This window comes from Hyla sarda, unplaced genomic scaffold (assembly GCF_029499605.1).
Source record: "Hyla sarda isolate aHylSar1 unplaced genomic scaffold, aHylSar1.hap1 scaffold_111, whole genome shotgun sequence".
In the NCBI taxonomy this organism is placed as follows: Eukaryota; Metazoa; Chordata; class Amphibia; order Anura; family Hylidae; genus Hyla; species Hyla sarda.
This window is the reverse complement of record NW_026607730.1, coordinates 349,875-371,851: the sequence shown is the minus strand read 5'-3', so window position 1 is coordinate 371,851 and position 21,977 is coordinate 349,875. Positions and strand designations below refer to the sequence as shown.

Below are 21,977 nucleotides of genomic sequence, written 5' to 3'. Positions count from 1 at the left end.
AGGGGTAAGGATAAGGGGTACATACATAGGGGTATCAGGTAACATAAAGGGTTGTGGTAGAGGACGACGGTCAGAGGGGTGTATGGTATGATAGTGGGGTGAGGGAGAGGAGGACGGTCAGAGGAGTGTAGGGTATGATAGAGGGGTGAGGAAGAGGACGACGGTCAGAGGAGTGTATGGTATGATAGTGGGGTGAGGGAGAGGACAACGGTCAGAGGGGTGTATGGTATGATAGTGGGGTGAGGGAGAGGACAACGGTCAGAGGGGTGTATGGTATGATAGTGGGGTGAGGGAGAGGACAACGGTCAGAGGGGTGTATGGTATGATAGAGGGGTGAGGGAGAGGACGAAGGTCAGAGGGGTGTATGGTATGATAGAGGGGTGAGGGAGAGGAGGACGGTCAGAGGGGTGTAGGGTGTGATAGAGGGGTGAGGGAGAGGACGACGGTCAGAGGGGTGTAGGGTGTGATAGAGGGGTGAGGGAGAGGAGGACGGTCAGAGGGGTGTAGGGTGTGATAGAGGGGTGAGGGAGAGGAGGACGGTCAGAGGGGTGTATGGTATGATAGAGGGGTGAGGGAGAGGAGGACGGTCAGAGGAGTGTAGGGTATGATAGAGGGGTGAGGGAGAGGAGGATGGTCAGAGGGGTGTATGGTATGATAGTGGGGTGAGGGAGAGGACAACGGTCAGAGGGGTGTATGGTATGATAGAGGGGTGAGGGAGAGGAGGACGGTCAGAGGGGTGTATGGTATGATAGAGGGGTGAGGGAGAGGAGGACGGTCAGAGGGGTGTAGGGTGTGATAGAGGGGTGAGGGAGAGGAGGACGGTCAGAGGGGTGTATGGTATGATAGAGGGGTGAGGGAGAGGAGGACGGTCAGAGGAGTGTAGGGTATGATAGAGGGGTGAGGGAGAGGAGGATGGTCAGAGGAGTGTAGGGTATGATAGTGGGGTGAGGGAGAGGAGGATGGTCAGAGGGGTGTATGGTATGATAGAGGGGTGAGGGAGAGGAGGACGGTGAGAGGGGTGTATGGTATGATAGTGGGGTGAGGTAGAGGAGGACGTCAGAGGGGTGTAGGGTATGATAGTGGGGTGAGGTAGAGGAGGACGGTCAGAGGGGTGTATGGTATGATAGAGGGGTGAGGGAGAGGAGGACGGTCAGGAGTGTAGGGTATGATAGAGGGGTGAGGGAGAGGAGGATGGTCAGAGGGGTGTATGGTATGATAGTGGGGTGAGGTAGAGGACGACGGTCAGAGGGGTGTATGGTATGATAGTGGTGTGAGGTAAAGGAGGACGGTCAGAGGAGTGTAGGGTATGATAGAGGGGTGAGGGAGAGGAGGACGGTCAGAGGAGTGTAGGGTATGATAGAGGGGTGAGGGAGAGGATGATGGTCAGAGGGGTGTAGGGTATGATAGAGGGGTGAGGGAGAGGAGGAAGGACAGAAGGGTCTAGGGTAGTGGTCTCAAACCTGCGGACCTGCAGATGTTGCAAAACTACAATTCCCAGCATGCACGGTAAGCCAACAACTGTCTGGCCATACTGGGAGTTGTAGTTTTGCAACATCTGGAAGTCCGCAGGTTTAAGATCACTTCACAGGTTAACCCCTTAAGGACTCAGCCCATTTTGGCCTTAAGGACTCAGACAATTTAATTTTTACGTTTTCATTTTTTCCTCCTCGCCTTCTAAAAATCATAACTCTTTTATATTTTCATCCACAGACTAGTATGAGGGCTTGTTTTTTGCGCGACCAGTTGTCCTTTGTAATGACATCACTCATTATATCATAAAATGTATGGCGCAACCAAAAAACATTATTTTTGTGGGGAAATTAAAACGAAAAACGCAATTTTGCAAATTTTGGAAGGTTTTGTTTTCACGCCGTACAATTTCTGGTAAAAATGACATGTGTTCTTTATTCTGAGGGTCAATACGATTAAAATGATACCCATTATTATATACTTTTATATTATTGTTGCGCTTAAAAAAAATAACAAACTTTTTAACCAAATTAGTACGTTTATAATCCCTTTATTTTGATGACCTATTACTTTTTTATTTTTCCGTATAAGCGGCGGTATGGGGGCTCATTTTTTGCGCCATGATCTGTACTTTTTTTTGATACCACATTTGTATATAAAAAACTTTAATACATTTTTTATAATTTTTTTTTTAATAAAATGTATTAAAAAAGTAGGAATTTTGGACTTTTTTAATTTTTTTTCGTTCACGCCGTTCACCGTACGGGATCATTAACATTTTATTTTAATAGTTCGGACATTTACGCACGCGGCGATACCAAATATGTCTATAAAAAATGTTTTTTACGCTTTTTGGGGGTAAAATAGGAAAAAACGGACGTTTTACTTTTTTATTGGGGGAGGGGATTTTTCACTTTTTTTTTACTTTTACTTTTACATTTTTTTACTTTTTTTTTTACACTTGAATAGTCCCCATAGGGGACTATTCATAGCAATACCATGATTGCTAATACTGATCTGTTCTATGTATAGGACATAGAACAGATCAGTATTATCGGTCATCTCCTGCTCTGGTCTGCTCGATCACAGACCAGAGCAGGAGACGCCGGGAGCCGCACGGAGGAAGGAGAGGGGACCTCCGTGCGGCGTTATGAATGATCGGATCCCCGCAGCAGCGCTGCGGGCGATCAGATCGTTCATTTTAATCGCGAACTGCCGCAGATGCCGGGATCTGTATTGATCCCGGCACCTGAGGGGTTAATGGCGGACGCCCGCGAGATCGCGGGCGTCGGCCATTGCCGGCGGGTCCCTGGCTGCGATCAGCAGCCGGGATCAGCCGCGCATGACACGGGCATCGCTCCGATGCCTGCGGTTATGCTTAGGACGTAAATGTACGTCCTGGTGCGTTAAGTACCACCTCACCAGGACGTACATTTACGTCCTGCGTCCTTAAGGGGTTAAAGTCTAGGGTAATAAAGAGGGGTCAGGGGGAGGATGAACAGATGCAAAGAATATTAAATAATAATGTATATGTCATTTTATATTACAGAAATTTATTAAAATCAAGTCATTATAATTAAAATTTCATGTGTATATATTATATATAATTAATTACAGTGATAAGCTACTTACATTAGAGGGTAGACTACAAGTCACAGCATGCCCGTAATGAAAATTACTTTAAAAGGCATGCTGGGACTTATAGTTTACAAACTAGGGGATAAAGACAGTTTGGGGACCAAAATGGGAAAGGGATGAAGGGTTTTTATTTTATCATGTCTTTTGGTGATTGGTGCACTACTTCCAACTCTTCGGCGTTCCCCTCGTTTTCTCTTTCTTTCCACTCCAAAGGTCATTTTTGAAGAGATTTCATATGCAGCCGAAAATTCTGAAATTCTCATTCCTTTATCAAATACGAATTTATTAGACTAAAACATGCATAAAAAATATTAAAGTACTAGCACTCATATTTTTTTTATGCATGTTTTAGTATAATAAATTCGTATTTGATAAAGGAATGAGAATTTCAGACTTTTCGGCTGCATATGAAATCTCTTCAAAAATGACCTTTGGAGTGGAAAGAAAGAGAAAACGAGGGGAACGCCCGGCTTCATAAAACAGTGTTCAGACCTAGTGTTTGAAGGCATGCAGGATTGAGGAGGGTTTAGGACGTAAGAACCCTCCTCAGTGAAGTGCATTTGGAATATCGTATTTTATGTATGCACTTTATAGTGGAACATGACCACTCTTCTATTTTGAGTTTTTTTTTCCCCCCGAAGAATTAAGAAGGTGGAGGAAGAGGGAAGCGATCGGCGAATGGTGAGATGACTGCAGGAATGAATCAGTTAAGTTTTGTGAGTGATCATACCTGGTTTAATTTTACTTGTTTTGTTGTTCTATGGTTATGTATGTACGTATTATGAAAATCAATAAAAAGAATTAAATGACAAGAATATCCTAAAGATTTCCCTTTTGGAACCAAAACAATAACATTTGCAGAAGTAGTAGCCAAAAGACAAATGGAAAGGATATCAAAAATTTAAAATCCTCAAATGAAGTAAATCACAAAAAGCACAAAATGGTTTGGCATTCCAAAAAGCACAAAATGGTTTAGAGATCAGATCTGATAAGAGAGTAGAGCTTCAGAGAATTTCAAACAGTAGTGTGTTAAAGAGAGAACGAGAACTTTGCCATATTTACAAGCATGCAACAATGTGGGGTGTATTCAATATCGTTGTCAATCCCTGGTACCTAAAACTAAAGAAGCATATAATAATACTGTACAAGATTAGATACATTTAATATTACTTTATATACAAGCAATGCAATCTGTGTATATATAATGTTGCAATACTAAGCGTACTTTCCATGTAGTTTGTAGCTTTGGCATCAGACAATTTCCATAACAATAGATACCTTAGCATAATTTAATTAGGGACACTGGAGCCAGTGTGGACACCTCGGAGCCACAAACTACATGAAATGTATGCACACCTTCAAATGCTTCATTGTTCCTATTGGTCAAGGTAGTCTAGCTTTCTGTACAAAAGGGCAGTTCTGAGATCACCTTGACAGACTGGTGTTGGAAAATTACTGAAGCTTTAGTCTTCAAACAATTTTGTGCTTTTTGGAACTCCGAACCATTTTGTGCTTTTTGCATTTGAGACTTTTGACATCCTTTCTATTTGTCTTTTGGTTACTACTTCTACAAATTTTATTATTTTGGTTCCAAAAGGGAAATCTTTAGAATATCATGGAGTCTGTACCCAAAATGTAAGTGCCTGTATTTGTTATTAGTATGTGTTTTAAAACTTAAAGTAAACTTCTATATAGAATATGTGTTATTGTATCTTCATTTTTGTGTAGCTACTATGTTCTTACAATCTACATTGCAGTGGTGGTACATGGAATGTAGGCTTAGTATTGCAATATATATATATATATATATATATATATATATATATATATATATACACACACAAATAAATACAGATTCCATTGCTTGTATACACAGTAATATATCCTTAATATATATATATATATATATATATATATATATATATATATATATATATAGTTAGACTAAAGTTGTATAAATAACTAAATAATCTAAAAAATAAAAATAAATTGTCTTTAAACAGCCATAACAGAACTCCGATGACATGCCCCGTTTGCTGTAGACCACACAAGAGTCTCTCTACACATCTGAAAAGAAAGTGTATGAGGCTAAACTCCGAGGGGGCCAGGAAAGCTGCATTAGAGTCGGCCAAGAAAACCCTGGTCAGCATAGCATCGAAGGGCACTACCATTTCTTATGAGGAGATCATGTCTCTGGGATCTCTGGAAAATGTTGTACCCTTTCTAGAGGACAGGGGCTTTATTATACCAGACAAGCCAACTTCAAACAGGTATGTGCTACCTCTGTATGCCTATCATCTCATGTGTGAGTCCATCCCAGAACCTAAATTCACATTTTATATATTTTAGGAATATCAGACACAAGAGAACATCTACCTCTGTGTCTGCTGCCACCTCCACATTGCAAGCAGCAGCCTCTCAAGTACAGCCACTTCACATGGAAGACGATGGGGACACATTACAAACTCAAGAAGATTTGGAGGTCGCACATGGCAATGTGAAGCCTGAAGAAAAAATTGAGGATATGTCAGCCAAGACCAAGAACAATTATATAGAAGAGACAGCCATCCATCCAGAAAGAGACCATAAAGTGACCCCCCATGGAAGTCCTGTCATGGAGTCTGTACCCAAAATGTAAGTACATGTATTTATTAGTATGTGTTTTAAAACATAGACTAAACTTCTATATAGAATGTGTGTTATTGTATCTTCATTTAGCTAAGTTTTTGTAGCTATTATGTTATTACAAACTACATTGCAGTGGTGGTACATGGAATGTAGGCTTAGTATTGCAACATATATGTTACGCCGAGCGCTCCGGGTCCCTGCTCCTCCCCGGAGCGCTCGCGGCGTTCCTCTCTCTGCAGCGCCCCGGTCAGACCCACTGACCGGGAGCGCTGCACAGACATTGCCGGCATGGATGCGATTCGCATAGCGAGACGCGTCCGCTCGCGAATCTCATCCCAAGTCACTCACCTGTCCCGGCCCCCGGCTGTCATGTCCTGGCGCGCGCGGCTCCGCTCCTTAGGGCGCGCGCGCGCCAACTCTCTAAGATTTAAAGGGCCAGTGCACCAATGATTGATGCCTGGCCCAATGAGCCTAATTAGCTTCCACCTGCTCCCTGTCCATATTACCTCACTTCCCCTGCACTTCCTTGCCGGATCTTGTTGCCTTGTGCCAGTGAAAGCGTTTAGTGTTGTCCAAAGCCTGTGTTCCAGATCTCCTGCTATCCTCTTTGACTACAAACCTTGCTGCCTGCCCCGACCTTCTGCTACGTCTGACCTTGCCTCTGCCTAGTCCTTCTGTCCCACGCCTTCTGAGCAGTCAGCGAGGTTGAGCCGTTGCCAGTGGATACGACCTGGTTGCTACCGCCGCAGCAAGACCATCCCGCTTTGCGGCGGGCTCTGGTGAAAACCAGTAGCAACCCTAGAACCGGTCCACCGACACGGTCCACGCCAATCCCTCGCTGACACAGAGGATCCACATCCAGCTAGTCGAATCCTAACATTAGATCCATGGATCCCGCTGAGGTGCCGCTGCCAAGTCTCACTGACCTATCCACGGTGGTCGCCCAACAATCGCAGCAAATTGCCCAACAAGGACAGCAGCTGTCACAGTTGACTGCCACGTTACAGCAACTTCTGCTACAGCAGCAACCATCTCCTCCGCCAGCTCCTGCACCTCCTCCGCAGCGAGTGGGCGCTCCTAGCCTCCGCTGGTCCCGGACGGACAAATTTGATGGGGACTCTAGACTCTGCCATGGCTTCTTGTCTCAATGTTCCCTACATATGGAGATGTTTTCGGACCAATTTCCTACAGAACAGTCTAAGGTGGCGTTCGTAGTGAGTCTTCTGTCTAGAAAGGCCTTGTCTTGGGCCACACCGCTCTGGGAACGCAATGAACCTGCCACAGTCCAGTCCTTCTTCGCTGAAGTCCGTAGTGTCTTCGAGGAACCAGCCCGAGCTTCTTCTGCCGAGACTGCCCTGCTGAACCTAGTCCAGGGTAATTCTTCAGTAGGCGAGTACGCCATCCAATTTCGCACTCTCGCTTCCGAATTATCTTGGAATAACGAGGCTCTCTGCGCGACCTTTAAAAAAGGCCTATCCAGTAACATCAAGGATGTGCTGGCCGCACGAGAGATTCCTGCCAACCTGCAAGAACTTATCCATTTGGCCACCCACATTGACATGCGTTTTTCTGAGAGACACCAGGAGCTCCGCCAGGAAAAAGACCTTGATCTTTGGGCACCTCTCTCACAGTATCCTTTGCAATCTACCCCTGTGCCTCCCGCCGAGTAGGCTATGCAAGTGGATCGGTCTCGCCTGACCCATGAAGAGAGGACTCGCCGTAGGGATGAAAATTTATGTCTGTACTGCGCCAGTACCGAACATTTCTTGGTGGATTGCCCTATTCGTCCTCCACGTCTGGGAAACGCACGCACGCACCCAGCTCACGTGGGTGTGGCGTCTCTTGGTACAAAGTCTGCTTCTCCACGTCTCACTGTGCCCGTGCGGATTTCTCCTTCTGCCAACTCCTCCTTCTCAGCCGTGGCCTGCTTGGACTCTGGTGCTTCTGGAAATTTTATTCTGGACTCTTTGGTGAATAAGTTCTGCATCCCGGTGACCCATCTCGTCAAGCCACTCTACATTTCTTAGATCAACGGAGTGAAGTTGGACTGTACTGTGCGTTACCGCACAGAACCCCTCTTAATGTGCATTGGACCCCATCACGAAAAGATTGAATTTTTCATCCTTTCCAAATGCACCTCTGAAGTCCTCCTCGGTCTGCCATGGCTCCAGCATCATTCTCCCACCCTTGACTGGACTACCAGGGAGATCAAGAATTGGGGCCCTGCTTGCCGCAAGAAATGCCTCACGTCTGCTCCCAGTCCAGTCAGGCAAGCCTCAGTGCCTCCTCCTACACCTGGTCTCCCCAAGGCCTATCAGGAATATGCTTTGCTTCCTCATAGCCCCCGTCCTGGTAACACTCTGCCTCGTGCCAAGCTTCACCTGCCCTCCCTCCCCATTCCCACTCCTTCTGAACTGCCTGCCTTTGATGAGGAAACCCTACAATCGCTCCCAGTGTCCTCGTCCCACGTGAAGCAATTACTGGACAAAAAAAAGGGGGAGACCTAAGGGGGGGGTACTGTTACGCCGAGCGCTCCGGGTCCCTGCTCCTCCCCGGAGCGCTCGCGGCGTTCCTCTCTCTGCAGTGCCCCGGTCAGACCCGCTGACCTGGAGCGCTGCACTGACATTGCCGGCGGGGATGCGATTCGCATAGCGAGACGCGCCCGCTCGCGAATCGCATCCCAAGTCACTCACCTGTCCCTTCCCCCGGCTGTCATGTCCTGGCGCGCGCGGCTCCGCTCCTTAGGGCGCGCACGCACCAGCTCTCTAAGATTTAAAGGGCCAGTGCACCAATGATTGGTGCCTGGCCCAATGAGCCTAATTAGCTTCCACCTGCTCCCTGTCCATATTACCTCACTTCCCCTGCACTTCCTTGCCGGATCTTGTTGCCTTGTGCCAGTGAAAGCGTTTAGTGTTGTCCAAAGCCTGTGTTCCAAATCTCCTGCTATCCTCTTTGACTACAAACCTTGCTGCCTGCCCCGACCTTCTGCTACGTCTGACCTTGCCTCTGCCTAGTCCTTCTGTCCCACGCCTTCTCAGCAGTCAGCGAGGTTGAGCCGTTGCCGGTGGATACGACCTGGTTGCTACCGCCGCAACAAGACCATCCCGCTTTGTGGCGGGCTCTGGTGAAAACCAGTAGCAACCCTAGAACTGGTCCACCGACACAGTCCACGCCAATCCCTCGCTGACACAGAGGATCCACATCCAGCTAGCCGAATCCTAACACATAAAATATATATATATATATATATATATATATATATATATATATATATATATATATATATATATATATATTTTATAGATTGCATTGCTTGTATAAAGAGTAATATATGCTTATTTGATATAGTAATATTATATGTATCATAATTATATATATATATATATATATATATATATATATATATATATATATATATATATATATATATATATATATATATATATATATACATACACACACACACACAGTTAGACTAAAGTTGTATAAATAAATAACTAAATAATCTGAAAAATAAAAAAATTGTCATTAAACAGCCATAATAGAACTCCGATGACATGCCCTGTCTGCTATAGACCACACAAGGTTCTTTCTACACATCTGAAAAGAAAGTGTATGAGGCTAAACTCCGAGGGGGCCAGGAAAGCTGCATTAGAGTCGGCCAAGAAAACCCTGGTCAGCATAGCATCGAAGGGCACTACCATTTCTTATGAGGAGATCATGTCTCTGGGATCTCTGGAAAATGTTGTACCCTTTCTAGAGGACAGGGGCTTTATTATACCAGACAAGCCAACTTCAAACAGGTATGTGCTACCTCTGTATGCCTATCATCTCATGTGTGAGTCCATCCCAGAACCTAAATTCACATTTTATATATTATAGGAATATCAGACACAAGAGAACATCTACCTTTGTGTCTGCTGCCACCTCCACATTGCAAGTAGCAGCCTCTCAAGTACAGACACTTCACAGGGAAGATGATGGGGACACATTGCAAACTCAAGATGATTTGGAGGTCAAACATGGCAATGTGGAGAATAAAGAAGAAATTGAGGATATGTCAGCTGAGACCAAGGACAATTATATAGAAGAGACAGACAGCCATCCAGAAAGAGACCATAAAGTGACCCCCCATGGAAGTCCTGTCATGGAGTCTGTACCCAAAATGTAAGTACATGTATTTGTTATTAGTATGTGTTTTAAAACTTAGCTAAATGAAGATACAATAACACACATTCTATATAGAAGTTTAGTCTAAGTTTTTGTAGCTATTATGTTATTACAATCTACATTGCAGTGGTGAAGAAAATTCTGGCACAAAAGGAAGTAAGGTGGATAGTCACCTTAGGTACCATAAGCATGTGTAAGAAGCTGGAGGCTTAATCTAGTAAACAATTGTGGGTGCTGATCAGTGTATCAAAGGGTATGCAGTATAGCAATAAAGAAAAAGGAAAACACTGAATATACATCAGCACACCAACACACCAATATTAAATAAGTATGCAAATTTTATTAGATATACACATTGCAGAAGAAGGGGAAGGAAGAAAAAAAGAAGTAAAACCATTTAAAATACTGGGCTGGAAACATAAGCCCAAACAATCACCTAGGGAGGGGCCATGAACCCCCTCACCTAGAAACAGGCACCCGTCCTATTAATTATATAATGCGTCACACCATACATTTGAGACCATTATGCATCATAGATATAGGCTATGCAGAGAGGTGTCTGCGTATATAACAATAAACAGTAATTCAAAATACTGACATAACCTATAATACTTGCAAGTCACAGGCATGAATGAAGCATATGAAGAGATGGAGGACTAGACCAGATGTACGAGGTCAATGAAAGGACAGGGCCACAATAAGCCCCACGCATTCCGTCGCTCAAAAGGGCGACTTCCTCAGGGGTTGAGTGCTAGTTCACTTCCTCCCCGTTCTATACACACTAATATTACAACGAGATTAAGAGATACCTTGCAGGTGATGAGATACGCCATGCTCAGACCCCTCGTGCGGCCGCGTACTGTTCCGGTATGTATCACTTCCGGTTCAAGGGTAGAATCCGGGTGAAAAACATGTACGTGCGCACCACGTAGCGTGCGTGTGCGTGCGTTCCACCGGGTGAAAAACATGTACGTGCGCACCACGCAACGTGCTTGCGCGTTCCACCTATATCTGACGTGGTCAGTGCATATAGTCTGATCATATGATCAAGAGTGCATGTCACATGGACGCTACATTTCGCACATGCGCCCCTTACACGTACTAGATTCCATACTCAGGAGTGCGCACCACGTGATACATAAATATCACGCGTGCGCACCTCCAGAGTTCCACAATATCAATTTATAGCCGGAGATGCATATCCCACAAGTATACTGAGATCATGAGGTGGCATGCAGTCATATTACCATCATTTACCATTCTTCTATATAATACATACAATCATGTTATTTACTATTATCTACTGTTGTCCACCACATCACCATCATTCACCATTATACAATCATGTTGCCCCCTATTTGCCACTAGATCAAATTACACTATTTGCGAGCTCATATTGTGTCGTTAATTACTTACTGAGGATGACAAAAAACTATAGTGATAGAGTGTATATGCATGAAAATTCTTTATTATCTTTTTACTTATTTATATGAATATACAAAACATAAAATATATAAAATAAATTAAATATCTACATACATTTTTTTTAGTACGTGAAGATGTGAATATAATAAATATAGTAGAAAAAATATGTAGAGTAAAAATGTGACTGTATATGTAAGAAAAGAGAAAGAAAAATTAATAAATCAAAAGATAGTATATATCATTTAATAGTTTTATTGCATGCCCAGTTATGACATGTCCCAAACACCAATAATTGAATATCATATCAACCTTCAATACTACATGGTCGTAAAATCCCAGAGACCAAGATTCCAATCCCCAGTATAATAGTCATTAAGTACAGAGTATAGAGAATCATATATCACACGCATAAAATTAAGACGGAGTATCGGAGAAAATAACTACAGTGGCTAGGATGTAGTAACATACAAATCCTCCAACTGCGGACAAATATATGGAGGGTTGTTTTAACCAATTAACCAAAAGATCACCGAGGTGATCCACTAATTCCCTATATTTCCCATATACTTGTTAAAATGTGTAATCTTTATTAATTCAGAACACTAACAAAAAAAGGGGGGGGTTAAAAATTGCAGTGTATCTCTCCTCCCATATTGATAGTAGTTATCTGTGCCAACCAGGCATCACCTATTATCTACCTGTGTGTACCTGCAGTGTGCACACGGTTGTTGGGGGAGTCTGCACTTTGTATTAAAACCTAGCCTATGCCCCCCCTCGACATGTTTCGCCGCAAGACGCGGCTTTGTCAAGAGGTTTTAGGGCACTGAATAAAAAACGCCAATACAGGGGTTTAAATAACCTCCTATTGTGACATCATGGTAGGGTGGTATTCACTTCTGATTGGTGGGACGCCATCCCATCCAATCATCCTCTGTTTAATTTGATGGATGTTTCCACGCACCTATTGCTGCGCTCATGGTTCAACCAATCCGCGTAGTTGTTTATTGGTTGCCTCGGTAATACATCACATGATCACTGTGTCATGGTCTCTGCGCCGATGTTCTCATCCGCCTCCTGCGCCGTGACCCCTGCGCGAGCTCTTGTACCAGCGAGCGTTTCTTACTGCCGGAGCTGCGCAGTTCTATGTGTGCGGGGACTTAGTCTCCACGGGCATTTTCAAGTATGTATAATATTCAATCACTGCACAGCTACATATGCCCCGGGACTTAGCATCCGGAATCCCTTTTTCTATGTAAGGGCTGCGTGATGAAATCTGCGCCAACACGCCATAGTACTCCATATTCACAGGGATAGGATCCAATAGGATACATTATTACTCTATATAACAGTTAGTTGGCGGCTATGAGGTTGAAGAATGAGGGGGTAAATGTATTAATATGTGATGGCCATAAGACCATATCTGTGTATATACATAAAGGTGGATCCACAATGACAAGAAGATCATCCATATTCAGTCATATTATTTATTGTGATTCTTATTAATTTGCATATATATTAGATATATAAATCCCATATCTATTACCCTTACAGACTGTAAATATAAATTCACATAGTATCACCTAATTATATATTAGGGAAAATCATATACATGAACTATATCCAGTGCAACAGTCATCATATAATTCTACTCAGCAATACTCCAACTCTTCCAATCCTCATATTCCACCATATACTATACTGTTCTATGTTGTATATTGTTATCAACATAGAGCTAATTGATTTATTGATGATTTTAGACGCAGCATATTAATCCATCATAGTTTGTCCATCTGCAATTCCCTCCTTGATGTCACTTCGGCAAGGTGTTCGGTAAGTATGTAGATAATTGTATATGATGTTTAAATATTATGGCAGCTATTCTAAATGAACGCTGAAAAGGTAAATCCCTCATTGAGTCCATTAGGGCTCAAACTTTTGAGTCGCTGTATCCATCTTGCTTCTTCACGGAGTAGTTTCCTGTCTAGGTTGCCTCTTCTGGGGCCCAATGTCATCTTAATTAGTCCCCAAAATTTAAGGGTTTGGATATCCCCTCTATGGAAATTTCTAACATGTCTTGCCAGTGGGGTATCAATCCCCGTGCGGATGGTGCTGAGATGTTGAGATATCCGTCTTCTCAGTTGTTGTGTGGTTTTACCCACATATAGCTTACCACATCCGCACTGGGCTATATATATTACTCCAGAAGTCTGGCAATTGATGAAATCCCTAATAACATATTTCTTGTTATCAATTGGGTTAACAAATTCTTTCATCCTTGGTAGGAATCCGCAAAAAGTGCAATTTCCACAGGGATGAGATCCTTTTATTGTAGACTTGAGCCATGTTCTTTCAGTTTTTTCAGTGTAGAGGCTATGAACCAGATGTTCTCTGATATTTTTCCCTCTCCTATATGTAATCGAGGGAAAAGGGGGGATGACTTCTCTCAAATCATTATCTGCCTGTAGGATAGGCCAGAATTGATGTAGAATATTCATTACCTGACGACTATTTTCGTCAAAGGTACCAATACATCGTACCATCTTAGTTATTGTTCCCGCTGTCTGTTTGCTTTTCAGTAGTTCCTGTCTTGGGGTATCACAAGCTCTAGCGAAGGCTCTATGAAGAACCTTCTTAGGATACCCCCTACTGATAAATCAATTGTATAGAGTCCTGCATTCCCGTAGGAATGCTTCATCTGTGGAGCTGTTTCTCTTCGCACGCAGGTATTGTCCCACGGGAATGCCTCTCTTGAGGGGGGCAGGGTGATGGCTGCCCCATTCAAGAAAGCTGTTGGTAGACGTAGGAGATATATATATATATATATATATATATATATATATATATATATATATATATATATATACACACACACGTTTGGACGCTGCCATTAGGCTGCAGAGAAATCTGTAGGTCAAGATAGTTGATGGTGGTCTGGTGAATTTCTGAAGTAAAAAACATCCCTATTATATTGTTATTAAGTGTAGTGACAAATTGCTGAAATAGTGCTTCTGTGCCATCCCAAAATAATAAAACATCATCAATAAATCGTGCCCAAAATAAGATGTGCGAAGTATACTGGAGATGGGTATCTGAATACAATAGTGTCTTCCCACCACCCTAAAAAAAGATTTGCAAAATTAGGTGCACATGCCGTGCCCATTGCTGTGCCTTTGTGCTGTAAATAAAAGTGACCATCACAAATAAAATAATTGTGTGTAAGTAGGAAGTGAAGAAGTGACAAAATAAATTGATTGTGCTCAATGAATTGTGTTCCTCTTGTGCTCAAAAAGTGTTCGACCGCCTTCAGACCTAATTCATGTTTTATGTTAGTATACAACGCCTCAACATCGAGGCTCGCCACGTATATATTATTAGGTGGAAAATAGATTTTTGTTCATAATTACTATATTCCCCCCCTTATCGGAGGGCTTAATAATTATGTCCCGATTTCCTTCCAGATCACACAATGCTTGATTCTCCTCACAGGTAAGATTTTGGTTTCTCCTTTTGGAAGAGTTGAGACCTAGGAAGAGGAGAAACCAAAATCTTACCTGTGAGGAGAATCAAGCATTGTGTGTTCTGGAAGGAAATCAGGACATAATTATTAAGCCCTCCGATAAGGGGGGGAATATAGTAATTATGAACAAAGATGATTACCTGGATATGGTCCGACGACTAATCCGGGATGAGACAACATATCGACGTCTTGAATCCAACCCTACGGAGAGATTCTTGAATGAACTGAGTGTAATACTTACGGAGGCGAAAAGTAATGGATTGATCACTGAAGATGAATTTAGGTATATGCTGAATTTAAAGCCTACCATAGCAACAATGTATGCATTGCCTAAGATACACAAAAGAAAAATACCTATCCCAGGACGTCCTATCATATCGAGAAATGAAAATCTCACTGAGGGAATCAGCCAATATGTGAACCAGATGTTAACTCCATTTGTCCAAGCCCTACCGTCTTATGTCAGGGATACAGGGGACGCTGTATCTAGGCTGCAGGAAATCTCTTTTCCACCTAATATATATGTGGCGAGCCTCGATGTTGAGGCGTTGTATATTAACATAAAACATGAATTAGGTCTGAAGGCGGTCGAACACTTTTTGAACACAAGAGGAACACAATTCATTGAGCACAATCAATTTATTTTGTCACTTCACTTCCTACTTACACACAATTATTTTATTTTTGATGGTCACTTTTATTTACAGCACAAAGGCACAGCAATGGGCACGGCATGTGCACCTAATTTTGCAAATCTTTTTTTAGGGTGGTGGGAAGACACTATTGTATTCACACATACCCATCTCCAGTATATCTGATGTTTTATTATTTTGGGATGGCGCAGAAGCACTATTTCAGCAATTTGTCACTACACTTAACAACAATATAATAGGGATGTTTTTTACTTCAGAAATTCACCAGACCACCATCAACTTTCTTGACCTACAGATTTCTCTGCAGCCTAATGGCAGCGTCCAAACGTGTATATATAGGAAACCTACGTCTACCAACAGCTTTCTTGAGTGGGGCAGCCATCACCCTGCCCCCCTCAAGAGAGGACAATACCTGTGTGCGGAGGGAAACAGCTCCACAGATGAAGCATTACTACGGGAATGCAGGACTCTATACAATTGATTTATCAGTAAGGGGGTATCCTAAGAAGGTTCTTCATAGAGCCTTCGCTAGAGCTCGTGATACCCCAAGACAGGAACTACTGAAAAGCAAACAGACAGCGGGAACAATAACTAAGATGGTACGATGTATTGGTACCTTTGACTTAAATAGTCGTCAGGTAATGAATATTCTACATCAATTCTGGCCTATCCTACAGGCAGATAATGATTTGAGAGAAGTCATCCCCCCTTTTCCCTCGATTACATATAGGAGAGGGAAAAATATCAGAGAACATCTGGTTCATAGCCTCTACACTGAAAAAACTGAAAGAACATGGCTCAAGTCTACAATAAAAGGATCTCATCCCTGTGGAAATTGCACTTTTTGCGGATTCCTACCAAGGATGAAAGAATTTGTTAACCCAATTGATAACAAGAAATATGTTATTAGGGATTTTATCAATTGCCAGACTTCTGGAGTAATATATATAGCCCAGTGCGGATGTGGTAAGCTATATGTGGGTAAAACCACACAACAACTGAGAAGACAGATATGTCAACATCTCAGCACCATCCGCACTGGGATTGATACCCCTCTGGCAAGACATGTTAGAAATTTCCATAGAGGGGATATCCAAACCCTTAAATTTTGGGGACTAATTAAGATGACATTGGGCCCCAGAAGAGGCAACCTAGACAGGAAACTACTCCGTGAAGAAGCAAAAGTTTGAGCCCTAATGGACTCAATGAGGGATTTACCTTCTCAGCGTTCATTTAGAATAGCTGCCATAATATTTAAACATCATATACAATTATCTACATACTTACCGAACACCTTGCCGAAGTGACATCAAGGAGGGAATTGCAGATGGACAAACTATGATGGATTAATATGCTGCGTCTAAAATCATCAATAAATAATCAATTAGCTCTATGTTGATGTCACGATGCCGGCTGGCAGGTAGTGGATCCTCTGTGCCAGAGAGGGATGGGGAGGACCGCGCTAGTGGACCGGTTCTAAGCCACTACAGGTTTTCACCAGAGCCCGCCGCAAAGCGGGATGGTCTTGCTGCGGCGGTAGTGACCAGGTCGTATCCACTAGCAACGGCTCACCTCTCTGACTGCTGAAGATAGGCGAGGTACAAGGGAGTAGGCAGAAGCAAAGTCGGACGTAGCAGAAGGTCGGGGGCAGGCGGCAAGGTTCGTAGTCAGGGGAGATAGCAGAAGTTCTGGTACACAGGCTATAAACACACAAAACGCTTTCACTAGGCACAAGGGCAACAAGATCCGGCAAGGGAGTGCAAGGGAGGAGACTAGAAATAGCCAGGGAACAGGTGGGAGCCAATTAAGCTAATTGGGCCAGGCACCAATCATTGGTGCACTGGCCCTTTAAGTCTCAGGGAGCTGGCGCGCGCGCGCCCTAGAGAGCGGAGCCGCGCGCGCCAGCACATGACAGCAGGAGACGGGAACGGGTAAGTGACCTGGGATGCGATTCGCGAGCGGGCGCGTCCCGCAGTGCGAATCGCATCCCCAACGGCCGTGACAGAGCAGCGCTCCCGGTCAGCGGGACTGACCGGGGAGCTGCAGGGAAAAAGACGCCGTGAGCGCTCCGGGGAGGAGCGGGGACCCGGAGCGCTAGGCGTAACAGTTGATAACAATATACAACATAGAACAGTATAGTATATGGTGGAATATGAGGATTGGAAGAGTTGGAGTATTGCTGAGTAGAATTATATGATGACTGTTGCACTGGATATAGTTCATGTATATGATTTTCCCTAATATATAATCTAATTAGGTGATACTATGTGAATTTATATTTACAGTCTGTAAGGGTAATAGATATGGGATTTATATATCTAATATATATGCAAATTAATAAGAATCACAATAAATAATATGACTGAATATGGATGATCTTGTCATTGTGGATCCACCTTTATGTATATACACAGATATGGTCTTATGGACATCACATATTAATACATTTACCCCCTCATTCTTCAACCTCATAGCCGCCAACTAACTGTTATATAGAGTAATAATGTATCCTATTGGATCCTATCCCTGTGAATATGGAGTACTATGGGAGACTAAGTGTTGGCGCAGATTTCATCACGCAGCCCTTACATAAAAAAAGGGATTCCGGATGCTAAGTCCCGGGGCATATGTAGCTGCGCAGTGATTGACTATTATACTTACTTGAAAATGCCCGTGGAGACTAAGTCCCCGCGCACATAGAGCTGCGCAGCTCCGGCAGTAAGAAACGCTCGCTGGTACAAGAGCTCGTGCAGGGGTCAGGGCGCAGGAGGCGGATGAGAACATCGGCGCAGAGACCATGACACAGTGATCATGTGATGTATTACCGAGGCAACCAATAAACAACTACGCGGATTGGTTGAACCATGAGCGCAGCAATAGGTGCATGGAAACATCCATCAAATTAAACAGAGGATGATTGGATGGGATGGCATCCCACCAATCAGAAGTGAATACCACCCTACCATGATGTCACAATAGGAGGTTATTTAAACCCCTGTATTGGCGTTTTTTATTCAGTGCCCTAAAACCTCTTGACAAAGCCGCGTCTTGCGGCGAAACATGTCGAGGGGGGCATAGGCTAGGTTTTAATACAAAGTGCAGACTCCCCCAACAACCGTGTGCACACTGCAGGTACACACAGGTAGATAATAGGTGATGCCTGGTTGGCACAGATAACTACTATCAATATGGGAGGAGAGATGCACTGCAATTTTTAACCCCCCTTTTTTTGTTGGTGTTCTGAATTAATAAAGATTACACATTTTAACAAGTATATGGGAAATATAGGGAATTAGTGGATCACCTCGGTGATCTTTTGATTAATTAATTTAATAACATACAAATCCTAACACTCATAGTACCAAGATGATTGACATGTACAGAGTTGCGACAAAATACCTACGAGGTACCGAAAGGGGTAGTTGCACACCTCAGCACTCATGGTACTTGCATGCGACAAAGCACCAAGAGGGGCAATTACAAGCACAACAATATTACCATAGTGGATCATTTTCTCTTAGATCATACACTCCTAACACTCACTAAATAAAAGGGGGGAGCGAGGAGGGAAGTGTCCCAGCATGGCGCATATCATCCGCAAGGCACAAGACATCTAAAAGAAGTCATCAATTTCTACAAAGTAGATATTGTATATCGAAGAATCATAATTTCTACATAATGAAAATACAATAATCAAAATAAATCCTTCTATGTACAAGTGGCAATACTGTTTACATGTTAGTTTGATAGACATAAGTACACTTATTGTCACCACTGTTCAAAACCAGCCAAGTTCCCGTCTGCGTCCACCACTCTCCATGTGTCCAAACATCAGGAAATGTACATGAGCCAACAGGCAAAAGATTTATATGATGTCCCATCATCATTATACTCCACCTAATTTAATGAGTAGGTAAGGTCCAGCACTTAAATCATGAAAAATGAAGAAAGGGGGGGGGGGGGGGTTCTCTTAATTGAGGTCAGAGGTGGTCCATAATGCTCTCAAGTAGGACATGCAAAACAATCGTATCCATGATTAATGTCCTTCTTGATCTTTACTTTAAGCCATAAGCTTTAAACAGGCTGAGCCCAATAGGAATAGTACAATGCACAGCATCATCCATCGGAGGGACTCGAAGCTCCACGCATTGGGCTTGAAACGGATGGTACGATGTACAACATTGATAAGAGGAACTCCATCTAGTATACGAACACCTCTGTATATATTTCAGAAACAAAAAGAAATATTATAATCACATGATTAAACCGCATATAGGATACGGTTGTATGGACTGACCCAGTTATCCAACACCTGCGTCCCACCCCAATGTGCAAATAAATGTAGGTGTAAGTGTTTGTGTGTGAATGTGAAGTGTTTATAAAATAAGAAAATCATAAAGTAATATAATATAGACCGTCCTAAGTGTGTGTTTGATTCATCGAAGTGCCAAAAACTACATATAGCTCCATGAATCCCAATAGGTTGTCCTCATGATTCCACAAAATTAGTAACAATAAACTATGCACACCACAATATATATGTGTACACCGCAGTTGTCAATCATGTTTTATATCAAGTACGGTGGTGTGCAGAGCATGCAATAGATAGACAGAGGGAAGAAAAGGGAGGGGAAAGTAGGAGAAAAAGTAATATTGAATATATTAATGGATGCATGTGTGCGCATGAAAGTGCACACACATATACCCATTTCACAACAATTGACGTATCACATTAGCGGGCAATATATCATGATGCTATTAATTTATAATATCAAATGTGATTGTGTGTGTGATGCGCTACACGCGCCTATATAGTGCCGCATGCAGACACACCACACACACCTCCCAATATCGTGACCAACTATTTATGTGATCGTGCAAGTGCACATGCTAATATACATAGTGAAAAATAATAAGTGAAAAAATTATGTGAATAAAAAATGTGAGTGTCTCAATGTGCTAGGTGTTTAAACTATATGTGATAATATAATTAGGTAAACAATAACTCATAAAATTATTTATTGTGTAAGCCATAACTAATAGAAGTGTAAATCTATTTCATGTGACATATTTGTGTCAAAAAAAGTGAACCAAAGTGCCCCCTGAAAAAATATTATAGAGAAAAAAAAAAAAAAAAAAGGAAAAAAACAACTTACCATGTGTTATTGGGTGCGGATATCAAGGTCCGTTCCTACAGATCCACTGGCATGCTATTCCTAGAAAAATACAATGAGGTTTGGAAACACAATAATCTTACATGTCCTCATACCATCAAAGGTCCATCCTACTCACCCAAGAATCCTGAGAACAAGAGTTCTTCACTTAGTCCATCAGGTGAAACTGTACCTAGTTTGAATATCCATTTGGACTCTGCCCGTAATAAGTGACTTGTTATCGGGCCCCCGGTGCGCACGTACATGTTTTTCACCCGGTGGAACGCACACGCACGCTACGTGGTGCGCACGTACATGTTTTTCACCCGGATTCTACCCTTGAACCAGAAGGGATACATACCGGAACAGTACGCGGCCGCACGAGGGGTCTGAGCATGGCGCATCTCATCACCTGCAAGGTATCTCTTAATCTCGTTGTAATATTAGTGTGTATATAACGGGGAGGAAGTGAACTAGCACTCAACCCCTGAGGAAGTCGCCCTTTTGAGCGACGGAACGCGCGGGGCTTCTTGTGGCCCCGTCCTTTCATTGACCTCGTACATCTGGTCTAGTCCTCCATCTCTTGATATGCTTCATTCATGCCTGTGACTTGCAAGTATTATAGGTTATGTCAGTATTTTGAATTACTGTTTATTGTTATATACGCAGACACCTTTCTGCATAGCCTATATCTATGATGCATAATGGTCCCATATGTATGGTGTGACGCATTATTTAATTAATAGGACGGGTGCCTGTTTCTAGGTGAGGGGGTTCATGGCCCCTCCCTAGGTGAGTGTTTGGGCTTATGTTTCCAGCCCAGTATTTTAAATGGTTTTACTTCTTTTTTTCTTCCTTCCCCTTCTTCTGCAATGTGTATATCTAATAAAATTTGCATACTTATTTAATATTGGTGTGTTGGTGTGCTGATGTATATTCAGTGTTTTCCTTTTTCTTCTTTATTGCTATACTGCATACCTTAGGTACCATGGCACCAAAAGGTCTTAATGAGCAGCTTAGTTTCTCATCTTTTTTGTAAAATCTATTATTTCACTGTACCGTTTGCCTTGATTTTAATGCTCTCTCTTTTTGAAGGTTTTAACTGTATGATATTTTTCTACTTGCGCATCTGACAGCGGCAATTAGAGAGATTCCAATGAAGCCTACTCTCTCCTTCTGTATGGATCTTGCCATATGATATGTATTATAATGTCTAGTTTAATATAGGATACTTAGTTGTCGACATGACAGTTGGCTTATGGGATACATAAATTGTATATGACAGTGGAAGCGATCAGCTTCCAGTTTTACTGAAATTTACAT

At 42.8% G+C, this 21,977-nt stretch overlaps 1 protein-coding gene and 1 long non-coding RNA gene across 9 annotated transcripts in view; one reads left to right on the top strand and one right to left on the bottom strand.

Annotated features, from left to right (window-relative positions):
- Positions 1-21,977, top strand: part of LOC130301098 (uncharacterized) — a 43,963-nt gene that overhangs the window by 18,146 nt on the left and 3,840 nt on the right. For 2 of the 8 annotated variants that reach the window (XM_056551587.1, XM_056551586.1), the window contains 6 exons: positions 3,750-3,814; positions 5,112-5,378; positions 5,458-5,742; positions 9,273-9,539; positions 9,619-9,903; positions 13,089-13,161. In XM_056551587.1, coding sequence (XP_056407562.1) covers positions 3,795-3,814; positions 5,112-5,378; positions 5,458-5,742; positions 9,273-9,539; positions 9,619-9,903; positions 13,089-13,161 — 1,197 coding nt within the window. In that variant the 5' untranslated portion in view covers positions 3,750-3,794. Of the gene's footprint in view, positions 1-3,749; positions 3,825-5,111; positions 5,379-5,457; positions 5,743-9,272; positions 9,540-9,618; positions 9,904-13,088; positions 13,162-21,977 lie in introns of all 8 variants that reach the window. The other 6 variants (XM_056551591.1, XM_056551588.1, XM_056551592.1 and 3 more) reach the window with 5 other exon arrangements.
- Positions 19,415-21,977, bottom strand: part of LOC130301103 (uncharacterized) — a 90,441-nt gene continuing 87,878 nt past the window's right edge. The window contains exons 3-4 of the long non-coding RNA XR_008851805.1: positions 20,658-20,717; positions 19,415-19,718 (exon numbers count right to left, since the gene is read on the bottom strand). This is a non-coding gene — a long non-coding RNA (uncharacterized LOC130301103). The remainder of the gene's footprint in view (positions 19,719-20,657; positions 20,718-21,977) is intronic.